This window comes from Mycteria americana, chromosome 3, assembly GCF_035582795.1.
Source record: "Mycteria americana isolate JAX WOST 10 ecotype Jacksonville Zoo and Gardens chromosome 3, USCA_MyAme_1.0, whole genome shotgun sequence".
NCBI classification, from domain to species: domain Eukaryota; kingdom Metazoa; phylum Chordata; class Aves; order Ciconiiformes; family Ciconiidae; genus Mycteria; species Mycteria americana.
The window spans coordinates 64,200,502-64,215,760 of NC_134367.1; the positions used below are offsets into that span (position 1 = coordinate 64,200,502).

At 50.8% G+C, this 15,259-nt stretch overlaps 1 protein-coding gene across 1 annotated transcript; it reads left to right on the plus strand.

Moving 5' to 3' along the window:
- Window positions 1-1,679: 1,679 nt before the first annotated feature.
- On the plus strand, window positions 1,680-4,691 carry TCF21 (transcription factor 21). Its single transcript, XM_075498779.1, has 2 exons — window positions 1,680-2,379; window positions 4,005-4,691. Exons 1-2 carry the CDS (start codon window positions 1,930-1,932, stop codon window positions 4,092-4,094), a joined length of 540 nt encoding a protein of 179 aa, XP_075354894.1. The 5' UTR covers window positions 1,680-1,929; the 3' UTR covers window positions 4,095-4,691.
- The last annotated feature ends 10,568 nt before the right edge of the window (window positions 4,692-15,259 follow it).

Genomic DNA, 15,259 nt, shown 5'->3' on the forward strand with positions numbered 1-15,259 from the left:
TTGGCACACATACCAGTTTGGCCTTCCACAATTTTTGTTTATTTGTTTTTTGCTTAGTGCATGCAGAAAACTTGATGTGATGCTCACACAGATCAGTAAGAGACTTTCCTGTGGATGCAGTGACCTTGGATTAACTCCGAAGCCACTGCATGCCACGGTGACATCTCAGGCTGTACGTTTTTGTCCAGAGCTATGTGAATCCTCAGGTAAGCAGCTGAATAAGTGGAGTTGCTCCTGCAATCAGATCAGTCACTGTGTCCAGAAAGGTCCCATGTGCAGATTGTGCCCGGTCCTTTATTCCTCTGTGTTCAAAACCCAGGCTGTTGGGGACCTGTGAGGTTTCAGGAAGCGTGTGAGGAGGGAAGGAGCTACAGGAGCAAGTTCATGCTTCACAGGCCTCTTTGGGCTCCACATGTGGGTTTCGGAGAAGATTTTATACAGAGAGGAAGAAGAGCTACGCCAAGGTTAACTGCTTTTAAAAGCCGGCTCTGCAGAGACTGAATACATGCATGCATAAGATAGTAACTGCGGCACACGTCCGCTCATTCAAACTACGCAGCAACCCGCTCATTCACACTAGTGGTAAAATGATTGGGAATGTTTGGCTTCAGTGGTTGCAGAGTACGGCCTGACGCCCTCATTCCCACCGCTCCCACAGAAGGGGCCTTATCTTGCCTCTTTATTCAGGCAAAACTCCCTGACTTTTGAGCATGCACAAATCAGCAGACAAAGCACTCCACGGGTACAGCAGAACGGAACACTGACATCTGCTCTGCAACAACACGCCGAGAAAAGGGGCTTTTTTCTGTGCAATCTCTACCATCCAATAACACCCCCCCTTTTTCCTTCATCTCAGTGCACACCCTAGCCGCCCCATCCACAGCCACACTAACCCTCCCCATCCCTCGGCTCGGCGGGGCTCTGCGGACCGCCGGGATCTCGGCCGCCCGGCACACCTGCGGACAGGGCAGTCTCCAGGACGCTTACAGCTGGGGGAACTCAAAGAGTGAGAGGGGACCGGGAGTTGTCGGAGGTCACCCAGGAGGGCTGGAAGGAGTCCGATCCTCCTGCCTCGAGCCCCTGGGCTGTGACAGCAATGTCCACGCTGCCGGCCGGGCGGCAGAGTGCTCCCTTCCTGGAATACACTAGTAGCTGGACAGGATGCGTTCACAAATATAATCATCCGCAAATCTCCCCCAGATTAGGTTACAGGACAGCGTTTCGACAGCACGCATTACAAAGCTCCCTGGAAGGCTTGGCTGGTGGATCTGCTGCTCTCTCTCTGCTCATGACCCATTTTGGCTTTCATCAAGAATCATGACACCAGCTGCCTGGGTCATCTAGGAGGCAGGGAGGGGGAGAGCAACCCTGAGCTGGAAAGGGAAGTGGGGAAGGAGAAGAGGAGGAGGAGGAGGAGGAGGAGGAGGAGGACGAGGAGGAGGAGGAGGAAGGGGGAGGATAGAAAGACGGAGGGGGGAGAGAGAGAGTTGCTTTGCTCCAGTTGTGAAGATTTGAATCCCAGTTCCGAGCTCTCGGCAAAGGCTTGCCAGGATACCTCATTCCCAGTCCTGTGCAAAGGTCTGTGATTGGGGATGTGGTGTGCTCAGCGGGCAGGGCCCCTCCCCTGGGCTGGATCCGCCTCTCTTATCCCCCAGATAAATTACTAGTGTCCTCACTAAATTCCTCGGCTTTCTCTCTCCCTCTCTCTCTCTCACACGCTCACTCCCTCCCTCAAACACGGGCAAAGCGGGGTTGGGGGGCGGGAGGGCAGGGATCCTCTCTGGACTGGTATCGCGCCTTAGTGCTGGGGGGGAGGGAGGAAAATACTGGCACCCCTTCTCTCCTCCGCCGCCTTGAAGTAGATTTGAGGAGCTGCCCTTCCTCCCCCCCCTTCCCCCTTCCCGCTGGTCCTCTGGCATCTTCCAGACCATGTCCACTGGGTCCCTCAGTGATGTGGAAGATCTGCAGGAGGTGGAGATGCTGGAGTGCGATGGCCTGAAAATGGATACTAACAAAGAGTTTGGGGCGTCCACCGAGAGCAACGAGGAGGGATCCAATGGCGAGAACGGCTCCCCTCAGAAGGGGAGAGAGGCCTCGGGCAAGAGGAAGAAAGCTCCCCCCAAGAAGAGCCCTTTAAATGGAGTGAGCCAGGAGGGAAAGCAGGTCCAGAGAAACGCTGCCAACGCCAGGGAGAGGGCGAGGATGAGGGTCCTTAGCAAAGCCTTCTCCAGGCTTAAGACCACCCTGCCCTGGGTGCCCCCAGACACCAAGCTTTCCAAACTGGACACCTTGAGGTTGGCCTCCAGCTATATCGCTCACCTGAGGCAGATCCTGGCCAATGACAAGTACGAAAACGGCTACATCCACCCCGTCAACCTGGTAAGTCACGGCCCGCCGCGGCCAGGCACCCTGCCTGCGTGTGCATGGGGAGAGGCGGGCGAAGAGCTGGGACGGGGCGTGCACGGGGAGAAACCTTCGCTGTGCTTCTCGCAGAGAGCCTGGTGCCGGTGGGGTGGCAAGGGGTACTGTGCCAGGGGACAGGCTCCCAGCTGCCCGCCCGCCCTGTGCCCCGGCAGCTGAGCATCCCGGGCCCCACCCGCTGCCCCTGGCCATCCCCCCCAGGGGACAGGCAGGGCCACGCTGGCCACAGATAGGCAGGGACCGGCTTTACTGCCCCAGAAACCTCAGCAGGTTGATGGCAGCTTTCTACCTGCAAGCGGGCGGGTACAGGAATTTGGGTAGAGAAAGGTATGTTTTAAGAAGGGCCCAAGCCAAGGACCCAGGATTTATTCTTATCCCTCCTCTCTATCCTAACATTTCCTGCCACAATAATCCCAGCCTTAGATTTTTAACAACAGAGCTCTTGGGGCTCTGCGCTCAGCCGCTCACATTTGCTGGGTCCAGGACGTTTCTCTTGTCCGTGTAAACTGGCAAAGGAGAAATAAATATCAGTGTGAGCTCCCCAAGGGGAGCGTCTGCCCCAGGCACACTCCACAAAGCCTCCCCGGGCTGCACGGTGTCCCTCCTGCTGCTCCCACCACCCACAGAAAGTCTTCCCGAGCAGCCCCAGGTCTCCCCGCCATACCCAGCCGCCAGAAACATCCAGCCCTAAAAGTACGTGCAACTGGTGGAAACCGGGGTGGGCAAGGTGTGCCTGGGCTCTTCTTAGACATCCAGCCTTTACCTTGCCCACACGTGTGGACCCTGCCGGATAAAGGGATGGCAGAGGGGACCTGGGGACGCTTCACTGGGGTCTGGCTCTGCCTTTTGAGCTCTGGACTCTAGGGGAAAGTGCATTACCCGCTGTGTCATCTGATAAGGGCCTGGGAGATATTTTTTTGGCTAAACCCAAAACCCTCAGCACAACAACTTGGGGAAAAAAAGTAAAGTAAAACCAAACCAACACCCAACCCAGCTATAACCCCCCGCCCCGCACAGGGGCACACCACAACTTGCCCCCCGAGCCGCGGGAGGCCAGGGAGGGCGGCCGGGGCTGCCGGGGCCGCCGGGCGGCTCCTGCGCCCGGGCAGCGCGGCGGCGGCGGGCCCGCGGCGGGGCGTGAGGGGCTCCCGCGGGGAAGAGCCCCCACGCCGGCCACGAGCAACCGCGGGGGGCGGCGCGGCGGGGTGCCCGCGGCGGCTGTGCCGGGGGTCGCGGATGTGCCGCAGCCGCCGCGGCTCCCGCCCCTCTCCCTCCCGCCCTCCCGGCGCGGATCAGACGGGCTCCGCCGGCCCGAGGACGCCCGGGGGGAGCCCGCCGCGGCGCGGCGGGGAGGCGAAGCGGCCTCAGGCGCCGGCGAAGGGCCAGGGGGTCCTCGCCGAAGCCAGCGGCGACGGCCCCGGCCCGAGCCCCGCTGAGCGCTGCCGGAAGCGGGCTCAGGCGGTGGGTGGCGGGCTCGATCCCCCGGGGCGCTCCGTTGGTGGACCCGCTGGCGAAATAAGCGTCGCGATGTGCCTTTTTCCGTGTGTAACCCCCTTCCCACCCGTGTCTTTTCCTGGCTACAGACTTGGCCTTTTATGGTAGCCGGCAAACCCGAAAGTGACCTGAAAGAAGTGGTGAACACAAACCGCTTGTGCGGCCCGACGGCATCCTGAGCCCCGGCGGCCGGGCCAGCAGCCTCCCGGCGCGGCCGGGGAGCGGGCGGCGGGGCGGGCAGGGACACGCCGCGGCCCCGCCGCTGCCCCGGGCCCCGGGCAGAGCGACGGGGAGAGCCGCTCTCCCGGCGCAGAGGAGACCAAATGTGCCCTAGCAAAGACTCCACCCCGAGAGATCCCGACTCTATTTAACTTTATTAAATGCGTGTACAGTCGAGTGTCCTGCAACAACAGCCTTGCTGGTTCAAGCGCTACTAGAGAAAAGACAGAGATCGAACAAAACCTACCACGCGTGTATCTCCTGTCTGAGACCTGTGAAATACGTAGATGCCTAGAAAAACTGACTTTGACAGTCATCTCTATGAAGTAATTCACCCCAAAGATATATAGATATATTTTCTTCAAGCAGGTTTTGCTCTATTTCTGTGAATAAACCTTCCTTTCCACTGAACGCAGAGCGGTGTAGTGTTCGTTTCCGACGCCCGGGCTCGGCGGGGGCAGGCAGGACCGCGTCTCCGCCGGCCTCCGCGCCGGCCTCCGCCAAGCGGCCGCGCTCCCCGGCGCCCTGCGGACAGCCCGCCGCTCCGCCCCGGCCCACGGGAGGGCTGCTTCCCCGGAGCTACGGATTTGCAGCAAATCCCTGGGGGAGAGGGTGGCGGGGCCCGCAGCCCGTCCTCGCCGCGGGAGCCCGGCCAGGCCCCGCCGCCCCGCACCGCTCCGCGGGGACGGGAGCCGTTACCTATTGATGAAGGACAGTCGGACGGTGCCGGTCCTCGGTGCCGGGAATTTTTAACTTAAACATCTCCCCTCTATCGATCATCTCCCCTCCATCTCCCCTCTATCGTCTCCGGGGAAGACGAGGCCGAGATAAACAGGAGTGCGGGGCGCTCCCCCTGCACCGGCAGCGGCCGCCGGCAGCTGATGCGCCAGATCCCACCGCGCTGTTTAATGTTTCAGGGTTATGACCGCACTGTTTACAAGACGTCTTCGGTTATTTATACTGTTACTATTAGCAGAGGGGCTTTAAATTTCCGCTCCACTTGCTCTTCCAATACCGTCCCTCGGTTCCGTGTGATACCTGGGTACTTTTCTGGAGGAAAGCAGGAGAGGGGCAGCGGGGGCTGCAGGCCCCCCCCGGGGCCGTGGAGGCATCGCGGCCGCCCCCCGGGCCAAGCCCTCTGTCCCGGCCGGGTTGCAGGGGGCGGCGGCGGGGGCCGGGGCGCGGCCAGAGGCAGCGCGGCGGCCACGGCCCCTGCCGGGAGCTGCCTCCCCCCGGCACCCTCCGCCGGCGGGCGCTGAGCCGCCCCGGGCAGCCGTGCCGGCTGGGTGCTGGCTCTTCCCATACCCCCCTTCCCCCCGAGATAACTGGGTGAGGTAGCGCGTCCTCCAGGCGACCCAAATTCAGCAGGCGGGTTCATGCGCGGGCTAGGTTAATTAAAGCGGCTCGCTGTGAGCCGAGGGCTGTGCAAACATCTCGGCCCTCATTACGGAAAGGGCGAGGGCCTGCTGTACCGTCCTAACGGTTTTGGAGGGGAGGGCTGTTTAATTTCACTTTTTCACAGCTTTATCTCCATCCTGCACAATTAAAAGCAGACCTCCTCGCCTGCCCTAACCACCCGCAACTTCGCTGTCGTGAGCGGGGCTGCGCCAGTCGATACACGCAGTTACACACGCAGGCTTGACTGACTTCACTGCCAAACACATCACCTCGAAGAGCCAGAGCTCTTGCTGAAGAGATGAGCAACTCTGGTAAGCACAGTTGAAAAGGCTGATCTCTTCGCCCCAGGCATTGGGAATTCAGTGGGAACTGCTGTTCTTTTAAAGGGAGACAGAACAGAGCCCCCCAACCTTAGGCTAAGTGCAAATGACTGATACAGCAAACGCACAAATACCGTTTTAACCACTGAATTTACCCACTGAATTGAAATTAACCGTCAGATTTAACCACTCAAAATCTCGACTTAAATCCATACTAATGCAGCTCAAGACTCACAGCAAGGCGCTGTTTTCCTTCTAGAAAGCAGAAATTTATAGGCATCTGAGATGTGCACAAAATTAAGAGTTAAATTGTGAATATTCTCACACAGGCTTCTTTGCCACCCTGCTTTGCAATGCTTACTGATTGCACTCAGCATCCTTCCCACCCTTTTGAGCTAGTCATGTTCACTCTTCGTTTGCCCCCTGAAACACAGCATGGAGAAAGAGAAGGGAGAAATGCAATAGTCCCGTGTAATGCGAGGAACACAGCCGTAACCAGGTGCCAAAAGCTGCAATGTAAGCGGAATGGTAAGAGAAGGCTGTAGACACCATTATTTCTCGTGCTGCTATTCACTTTATCTAGCAGTCTAGATTGCAAGCCTCTTGGGGACTAAACTATTCCTCAAGCATCCTCCACCTTCCTCAGTCCTTGCCTCTGAGCAACAGTTCAGCAACAAACAAAAAGGCAACAAGCAATAAAACGCTACCAGCCGTACACAGAAAGGTAAATAATGGCTTTACTCTGACTGTAAAACAGTTAGTGGCTTTATCTCCATTTTGAAGACAATGAACCTATTTTCCAGAGGCATTACGTGGCCGGGAACCCTTGGTCTACTGACTTCTTGTGTCAGGGCACAGCCCTGACAGTATTGGCAGTTGGCTTCAACAGCCCAAGTCTCTTAGATGAATTAAGAGTCCTACCATATATCTCAGGAGAACAATGAGTGAAATCATTCTTCCCCTTTGCCGAGTGCAGTTTTACAGAGAAATATTTGCAAATAGAAAATGTATGTTTAGTCTGACTGAAGCAATTGATGATTTTGAAAGGAGCTCGTGAATGTGCTCAGGGAAAAAAGGGAACTGGTTTAAATATTGATGTCAGTGATTTTAAAGAAAATATTTTGTTTGCTTTCTTGCTTTTCTGTACAAAGTGATGCGTTTTAATATTTACCGAAATATAGTTATACCCCTTCTCCATGTGGAAACAAAGCTGACTTGATTTATCTTTCTGTATCTACATGGATGTAGATGTAGCTGCATGAGTGTCTGTATACATTCCCTCCTAATAATGTTTGAACTCATTGCCTGATTTCAACTGAATTTGACAGAGGTCTCAAAGATAACTAAATTGCTACAATTTTTTTTTAAAACAGGCAGCTGAGTAGAGAAAAGAAAAAAGTTTTAAATTCTGCAACTAAAGGAAAGGTTTCAACATGAACTCGGCCCTTATCAGATACCAGAGCATACAGAGCAGCATGCCAGCTGTAGATGAAGCTTCAAATGCTGCTTCGATCACAGCATACAAGTTCATAGAAAACCTGCTTATGGACTGATGTGTTTTAAGATAAGAACTCTCTAAAAATAGTTTAGTCCCATCTGATTTTAATAATATTATTCTTTTTTTTTTTTTTTTTTGGAAGGAAACCCAGTTCTAAGCAACTACTTCACTGCCATTTTTCAGTTCAGCTAGAGACTAGAAAAATCCTTTATTCGCAGAGCTGCACTCAGTGCTTGGGCCTCTGGGTTTGGTGCTCATGTTGTACTGCTTAGCAGCAGTTTTCACAGTCCATAAGGTCTTTAGGAGCAAGCATTTTTCTATCCCTTACAGAAAATACGGTTTAGGTTTATCTTATCCTCTCGCTGGGATCGAAATCTGCCATCCTGAAACACAGCAAGAAAGCCACTTTGCAGACACCTGCAGAATGCCTTGCTGCCCTGGGCACTGACTGGGGCAGCGAGGCCACGGCGATGGTCGTGCCCCCGAGCTGCAAGGTGCACAAGGAGAACTTATGCTAGATAGCTTCTTTTTAAAGTGCCTCCAAGGTCGAAATTCCCAGCTCACCTCAGAAATTAAAGACATAGAAAATCTGTGTGGTTTCTTCTGTAGGGAAGCTGTTTTGAATCCTGGATATAATGACAGGATCACAAGCACAGGTTTGTTTGAAGCATTTGTATTGGTAACCCCACTGTTGTGTCTGCCTGGAAAAACATGCTTCCCTGTAAATGGATTGCATATATTTTTCAACAGGTAATCTTTCCCAAACACCATTGTCATTGCCATTCGTTATTATTTGTCGTAAAAAAAAAAATATGCAGAAGACATTAACTAATTGCAGGTAATAAGCTGTCTAAAAGAGAACAAAACTCACATGTATCTGATGTGGAGGGTATAATCTGAAAAAAGTGCAGGGTATTTCTAATTTCTGTCTCGATATCGGAATGTAGATTATCACTCATAATCTCCCAAAAGGGACAGGTTTTCAAAAGACATTTCAGTGGCATTGAAATTAAATTCAATTTTGATGAAATTGAAATTTGTGGCAGCAAACAACAGAGCATTCTGTAATTTCCATGTATATACACACCTACAAATGCCTCCATACAGAATTTCTCCCAACAGCCAGCGAGTCAAATTGTCCCTATTCATTGCTAGCCGTGTAGCACTGACTATTCCCGTATTAAGGCTGTGCTGCCAAATGCAGGCCCACAGGGTAAATACAACTCTGTGCTCACCATTCAGCCACAGATTGCTTCATGCTCTTCAGCCCAGCGTGCTTTATGGATGGGAAGTGGCACAACCAGTAAAAATGGCTTTTTTTGTCTCTAGTGCTGCAAAGCTACTGGTGTGTTACAGCTTGGTGACTTTCTGCAACCCTGAGAAGATGTCATAGGTCTGACCTAAAACTTACGCTCTGGGAGGGATGGGAAAAAAACACGTTGGGAAAAACCCATGATGGGAAAAAACCTTTGCGAGGACCGCTGCCGGCAGACTCCAAACGCAGCAAAGTTCTGCAAGTCACTGGTTTTTCTTCAGTTCACTTCAGACACTGGTATATCTGAGCTAGCTGTATAAAAATGACTTTGAGTAGGCCTAGGCATGCAGTCATCGCATTTCATAAATGCAGCACGGACATACCCTAGGGTCACAACAGTCCTGAGACAATGCATTTTCTTGCCTTAGGGTTTTGCCCTTAAACTGAAACTTGTAAACAGCTGAAATGTGTTTTCAAGCCGATGCGCATGCGCGCACACAGCCACACCGTCCTTGCATGGGGAGCGGAGAAATCCAAACCTCCTTGCAAGGAAAAAAAAAGATCAAAACAAAAGCAGCAGAATAAAAACCAATGCAAATCCCTCCTTCACTTTAAATTCTAAGAGGTCATTTTCCTTAAGCACGAAGAAAAACCCCAACCCTTATTTACATGTCGGGCTGCTATGTAAACCGTGAGACCATATCCAACTGTAAATATGGATTATCTACACACTCGAGTTTTCTCTCGGTTGTTTACATGCTGTTTAAGAAACAGGGATCAGAAACACTAGGGAAAAAAGGGAAGGGTACAGCCAGGAGACAAGAGAGAAGGGGGAAAAAGGCATAGAATAATTCCTCTTCCTCTGACTACTACTGCTCAGTCCTTGTGAAAGGATGGGCTGGGGAAGGGAGGAACCATCAGCAGCTCCACCACAGCCGGGTGGAGCCAGACCACCGCGGAGATGGAAACCAGGAGGCTGAGAGCTGCAGCTGCCTTCTCTGGGAGGAACATCTGCAAAATCCTGTGCGGCAGCAGCAGGGGAGGAGGAGTGGGCACAGGCAGCAAGCGTTCCCAGGGATGCACTCACACAGATAACTGTCCCACTGGATGGCTTCCCAGGCTGCTGCAGCGGCACTTCCCTCCCCCATCAAGGATGAGGCAAAGACCGTCGTGTCTGACAAGCAATCCAAGTGTCAGTGCGGCCTCTTGCTTCAGCATCCTGTTTCTCGTGATGCTTTTTGATGGCCAGGCTGACCAGAATGGGAACAGTTCTTCCTCACCAACATCATGTTGTTTGTTCTTACAATAGGGGCTTTTATACCACTGGCACCTCGGAGTCAATGCAGAAATTAAACAGAAGATGGCCATTACCTTGGAGCATTTATTGTCACCTCATGACCAAATGTTTTTCTATAGGAGGCTGCTATCGTTATACAGATGGGAAGAAAAAGAGGCATGGAGCTGACAGCTGACTGGCGGAAGGTTCACACGTAAGATTGGTATAGGCTTAGGGCGCCAGCTCTTCTGGTGCACAAACTTATGAGCTGTTCTCTTAGGCACGCTGAAATCACCAGGGATCTTTGCTCTTTGAATTCAATATGAAGATAGGAATGAGAAAGATGTAGGGAAGGATCCTCTCTCTCAGGCTGTATATCTATATCTATATCTACACTTGCTAGTATAGATAAAACAGGCTATGGACCATTCGCTGGCTCTGACAGCCAGTGCTGTGGCCGGAGTCACATCCACACATACGTGTGTTTTATTCCACTCTCACCAAAGGGTAAGAACAGTCCCTGACACACACTATTCCCAAATCGTGCTTGGACACTTTCTGAGAGAAAGTTAGTCAGACAGGCCACAGGCATGCCAAGGACCCTGCTAACAACTAAGCACTCTGAAAAATAAGCCTTGGGCCTGTTTTATTTATCAGTGCCACTGCAGCCTTAGAAGCTAGAGCGATAAAGGTACTTGATGCCTTTGTCTCACCCCAGCCTCGTGCTCTTCTCACTTGTTTTGTAGATCAACGTGCTATCTTTTTTTGTGGGCCAAAAATTCTTAGTGGGTAACCTCTTTGCTATTTGTATCTCATAACTAATATATATTAAGACTAGAGGTCATGAGAAGCAAGAGGCCAAGTTCAAGAACAAACATAACACGGGATTTAAACAACATTATATCCTAAATTATGACATTGAAACCCCGTTTATTTGTTGCCCAACTCTACTAAGCTCTGCAGTACCTTTTCTACCCGAGTTGCGAGTTCCCCAATGCCAAAATTTGACATATGCCCTCAGAGTATCTCTTTCTTGCCAGTGCCAAGCAGCATCACATTAACCTCATGCCAAGATCTCGAATTGAGATATTCCCCTACTTAAGTCCACGGGAAGGCTTCAGACAGTCAGTAAGTGCTGTCTGTGCATGCTTAGCGTCTTTTTACTGGGGTAGGAAGCAAGCTGGCAGGGCGAGCCAAGGCCAGCACCCCCAGATTGCTTGGCTACAGCTACACATAGCATGGCAGGGAGACTGCTGAGGAGCCAATATTACTATCTTCTTCTAAACTTTTCTCCCTGATTTCTCTCACACTTGGTCTTCTGATTCTGCTGCTTTCACCATGTTTCTCTGTTACTGCCAACAAAGGTCAGTATGCATAGTCTGTAAATACCATTCAGTTGTAGAGGCTGAAACCACAGATATGTATTACATTATTGTGAAGTTTACTAAAGAAAAACTTCGTCCTGATCATTTGACTTTTATTTTGGCGTACTTCACTGCCATCTTCTTCATATGCTTATATTATATTAAATAGTGTATCTAGCTATATATATTACACAGTATATACGTATACACACTATGTAATATATATACACTATATAAATATATGGCATAAATATTTACATACTATATAGTATCTATATTTTTATACAAATATATAAAATAATATATAGTATAAAATTAAACAGCATTTTTTGATATTGTGGAGCTGGTTTAAGTGCCACTTACGGCAGGGAGGTAGCAGTTTAACAGTGCTGGCATGAGTTACCATACTGTACATCACCAGAGAAGTGTGAGAAGGCACAGCTGAGTTTACAGTTTCACTTGATAAACTAAGCCCTGGAGCGAAGGATTCCCTCCCTGACTGATCTCCTGCCACAAGTTTAAGCTCATTCCCTGCTGGCTGCCAGCTTGGGAGATGTCTTATAATTAACCTGCAGTATCATATGCATGTAGCTGACGACCATTCCACACAATGTCATTTCTATGGAATGTGCGAGATACGGGTTGCTCCTAGGTACCTCCTCTTCAAACACAAATACCTCAACATATTCTTCTGCACAGAGTCCACAGTACTTAAGTCGCAGCTGTATAAAACTCTTCATCTAGCCTTCACTGTGGGCTGCCTCAAGGGGCCATCCGGCTTTCTTCTCTCCCCCCTACACTTTCCCACAGGCTACCTTGCACTGGATCTTATCTGATTGAAAATTAATCCTGTGAAAATAGAAAAATCCAGATAACCAAGCATTTGCTTCAGTTTGATCAGTGATTTTTTAAGAGAAATCTGCAGTTACAACTGAATAACAACATAATGAAATTGCATCTTCGTTCACTCTCACTGCTGTAATTACAGAACAAACATACGTGCAGTGTCCTTAACTTTGGTTATGCTTATTTTTACTGCACTAGTACCTGATGGTCCCAAGCAGCCCACGATTCCACACTGCAGAATGTCCAAGCACAGGAAACAGCATCCCCACAGCTCCATCTCCTCTTTACTTCCCGAAGGGGAGTAACAAAGGCATAGGAGAAACAAAGGCATAGGAAAATGAAATCACATAGCGAGCAAGCGACAGCATCAGAAATGGCCTCTGTGCCTTCCCTGTTTGATGTCAGTACAGCATGTGGTAAGTTAGAACAAGCAATAGCAAGAGGCAGATGAGGACACAGTTCCTGCAGGTGGGAAATTCCTAGCACCTCAGTCATGCTAGTGGAGGAAGCCACGGAGCCAAGTTGGAAATGCACAGAGGGATGCAGGCCAAGAGGGGAAGAACATAAGGACAGGATAACCAGTTTTGTAACTATATAGGTGTGGAATAAAATTGCAGGCACAACTGATAAACTTACATGTCAAATTAGGTAGGTGCCCAATCACCTTATTTGCATTCCATGTTAATGTGATCATAACTACTTGCATACATTTGCACAAAGATGCAATCTTCAGAACATGTCCTAGTCTAAATGGGAGAAGCTCAGGCCAACAAAGCAGCCAAAACTTTGAAATGGTAAGGGTTAATCTCTTCATCAGTAAAAAAATTTCTTAATGTCCAGTGATGACTGCACATTTCTGTGGAATACGTGCTAGAAAAAGCTATATCCTGAAAAGAGCAAGCATGTAGACATAGACAACAGATGTGGATTTGCTAGAAGACATTTTGTGTCGAATTTATGTAGACCTTCATGAGCATGCTAAAGAACAGAAGCTTAGTCAGAATTCAAGCAAAATCAGGGTTTATAAAGCTTTTCTTCATAACTTGCCTATGCAATCAGCTATTCAGAAAAAAAAAATCAGCACCTGTTGTGATACAGCTATACAGAACCTCGAAAGAACTGTCAGGGAGAAGACATCACAACAATCTATCCCACGTTGACAGTGTTAATTTTAATGACTCAGAGCCTTTAGGCTGAAGCCATAAAGAATTAAAACAGCCTTAAGGCACTCCATAAAAATGCCAAAGATCCCGTGCAGAGGTACTGAACTGTGGTAACAGTTGCTCTAAATTCAGAATCCCTGTTTCCAAAAGCTCGCCTCCCTTGACCATCTTCACCTAGATGCGGTGGATCCGTTTCTGGAACAAGCCTCAGGGTGGCAGCGCTGCCGCACGCTGCTGTGAAGCCAGCCTGCGAACAGGGAAGCAAAACCGGCATTAACAAGCAATACTGTCACTAATGACTCGCTGATTTGAAGTGAGAATCTGAAATAATTATTCTTGACAAGTGAACCTAGTAATGCATTTCAAGGATTAAATTGAATCTAGCAGAGGAAAACATCCCAACTCTGAACACTTCAAAATTTAAATTTCATACTGTTCCCTCTATCCTCATTAAAGATATCCTGCTATCACTTCAGACACGGAAAGTATGTAATTACAGAACCTCAATTTCAAAAAATTGTCAGTCCAGTGAATACTTTGCACGACACACATATATATACGCATATGTATAGTTTTCATATAAAGACTGATGTGTCTTTTTAAACCTAAAGTCAACCTGACAACCTTGTTTCATTATTCAGTCTGGGTGCTGGGTCATTAATTGGCCACACTGCAGCCACACTCATTTGTTCCTGGCTTCCCGAAGTGAAGCACAACAAACAGCTCTTCCAAGAGAAAATGTAAGTACAGCTGAAAGGCAGTTCATCACAGGCTCTACTCCCTACAGACAGCATAGGTGGGACAGTGCCAAACTTGGAGGACTGTCCTGGACAGAGAGAACCAGTGCCATCCCAGCCACCCCCACTGTGTCCTCACGTCCCCTTCTCTCTCTCCTCAAAGCGTGCACCATGTGCCCACTTAGCAAAGATTAAACAAGCTGCATATTGGAAGAGTGCAAAGCAGCAGTCTTACTTTAGTCATTTTAACATTAAAAGCACAAAAAAATGCTGAGGGCCACGCAGGGACTTGGGAGTATTTGAGGCTTCTCAGTCACCTGCTTGTATCTTTGTTTCACTGGGGGTCAGTGGTCTACTCACACACCAAGATACCACAGTTTACTGCTGTGGACTATCCCTTCAGTGCCAAACAACGTTGCTTTAACTTTAAAAAAATTCTTTAAAGCATTTCTAAGGCAAGGGGCAGTGACCAGAATCCTGCTGCAGTACAACACGCGTGTATGCAGCAGCAATAGCGGCAGCACGTTGTTGCTGTGAGTCCTAACTCACGACTGCTGGATTGTGCAAAGACCAGCGCTGACCACTCGGTTCAGTCAGAGTGTGCACATGGAGCGGCCATGCCAGCCATCAAGGTGCGTGTAGCCAGCAGCTAAGGAGGTCTGAGAGCAAGCTGCCTCACAGAAACGCCAGGTACATGCCACCGGCGTTCACACCATCTGATCTGCAAGCTGGATCAGATCTCCTGCCGGTTTGCTGGCAAAGGTGCTACCTCGGACGACGTGGCTGGGATCAAGCCTGGATCAGTTGGCCAAAAGCCGTGTACCACAGGCCCACCGGCACCAGGCATGCAGGCAGGGGCTTCAAGGGTGGCCCACAGCCAGCCCTCCCGCTGCGCAGCCGGAAACAAATCACCAGAAAAACTCCCCGCCTGCTGCGCGGCCTCGGCAGCTCCCCAGGGAGCTTTGAAGCAACGCGGCTGCTGAGGGGCGTTTCACGGCGAGCGCCGTGGCGCAGCCGAGGGTAAAGCCTCGCTGCGCCCGGCCTGGGGCGCTAAGCCAGCGCCAACACTACCACAGGCGGCGGGCACTAGCGGGCACTAGCGGGCCCCAGCGCCGACGAGCGAGGGCTGGCGCGGTAACTGCCCCATTAGGCCACGGCGGGGCGGCCCGGAGCCGCCCGCCTTCCCCGCCTTCCCCGCCCCGGGCGGTGCCGCCGCCCTCGGCCCGCCGCGCCTAAGGGGGCGGCCGACGAAAGCGGAAGTGCGCTGC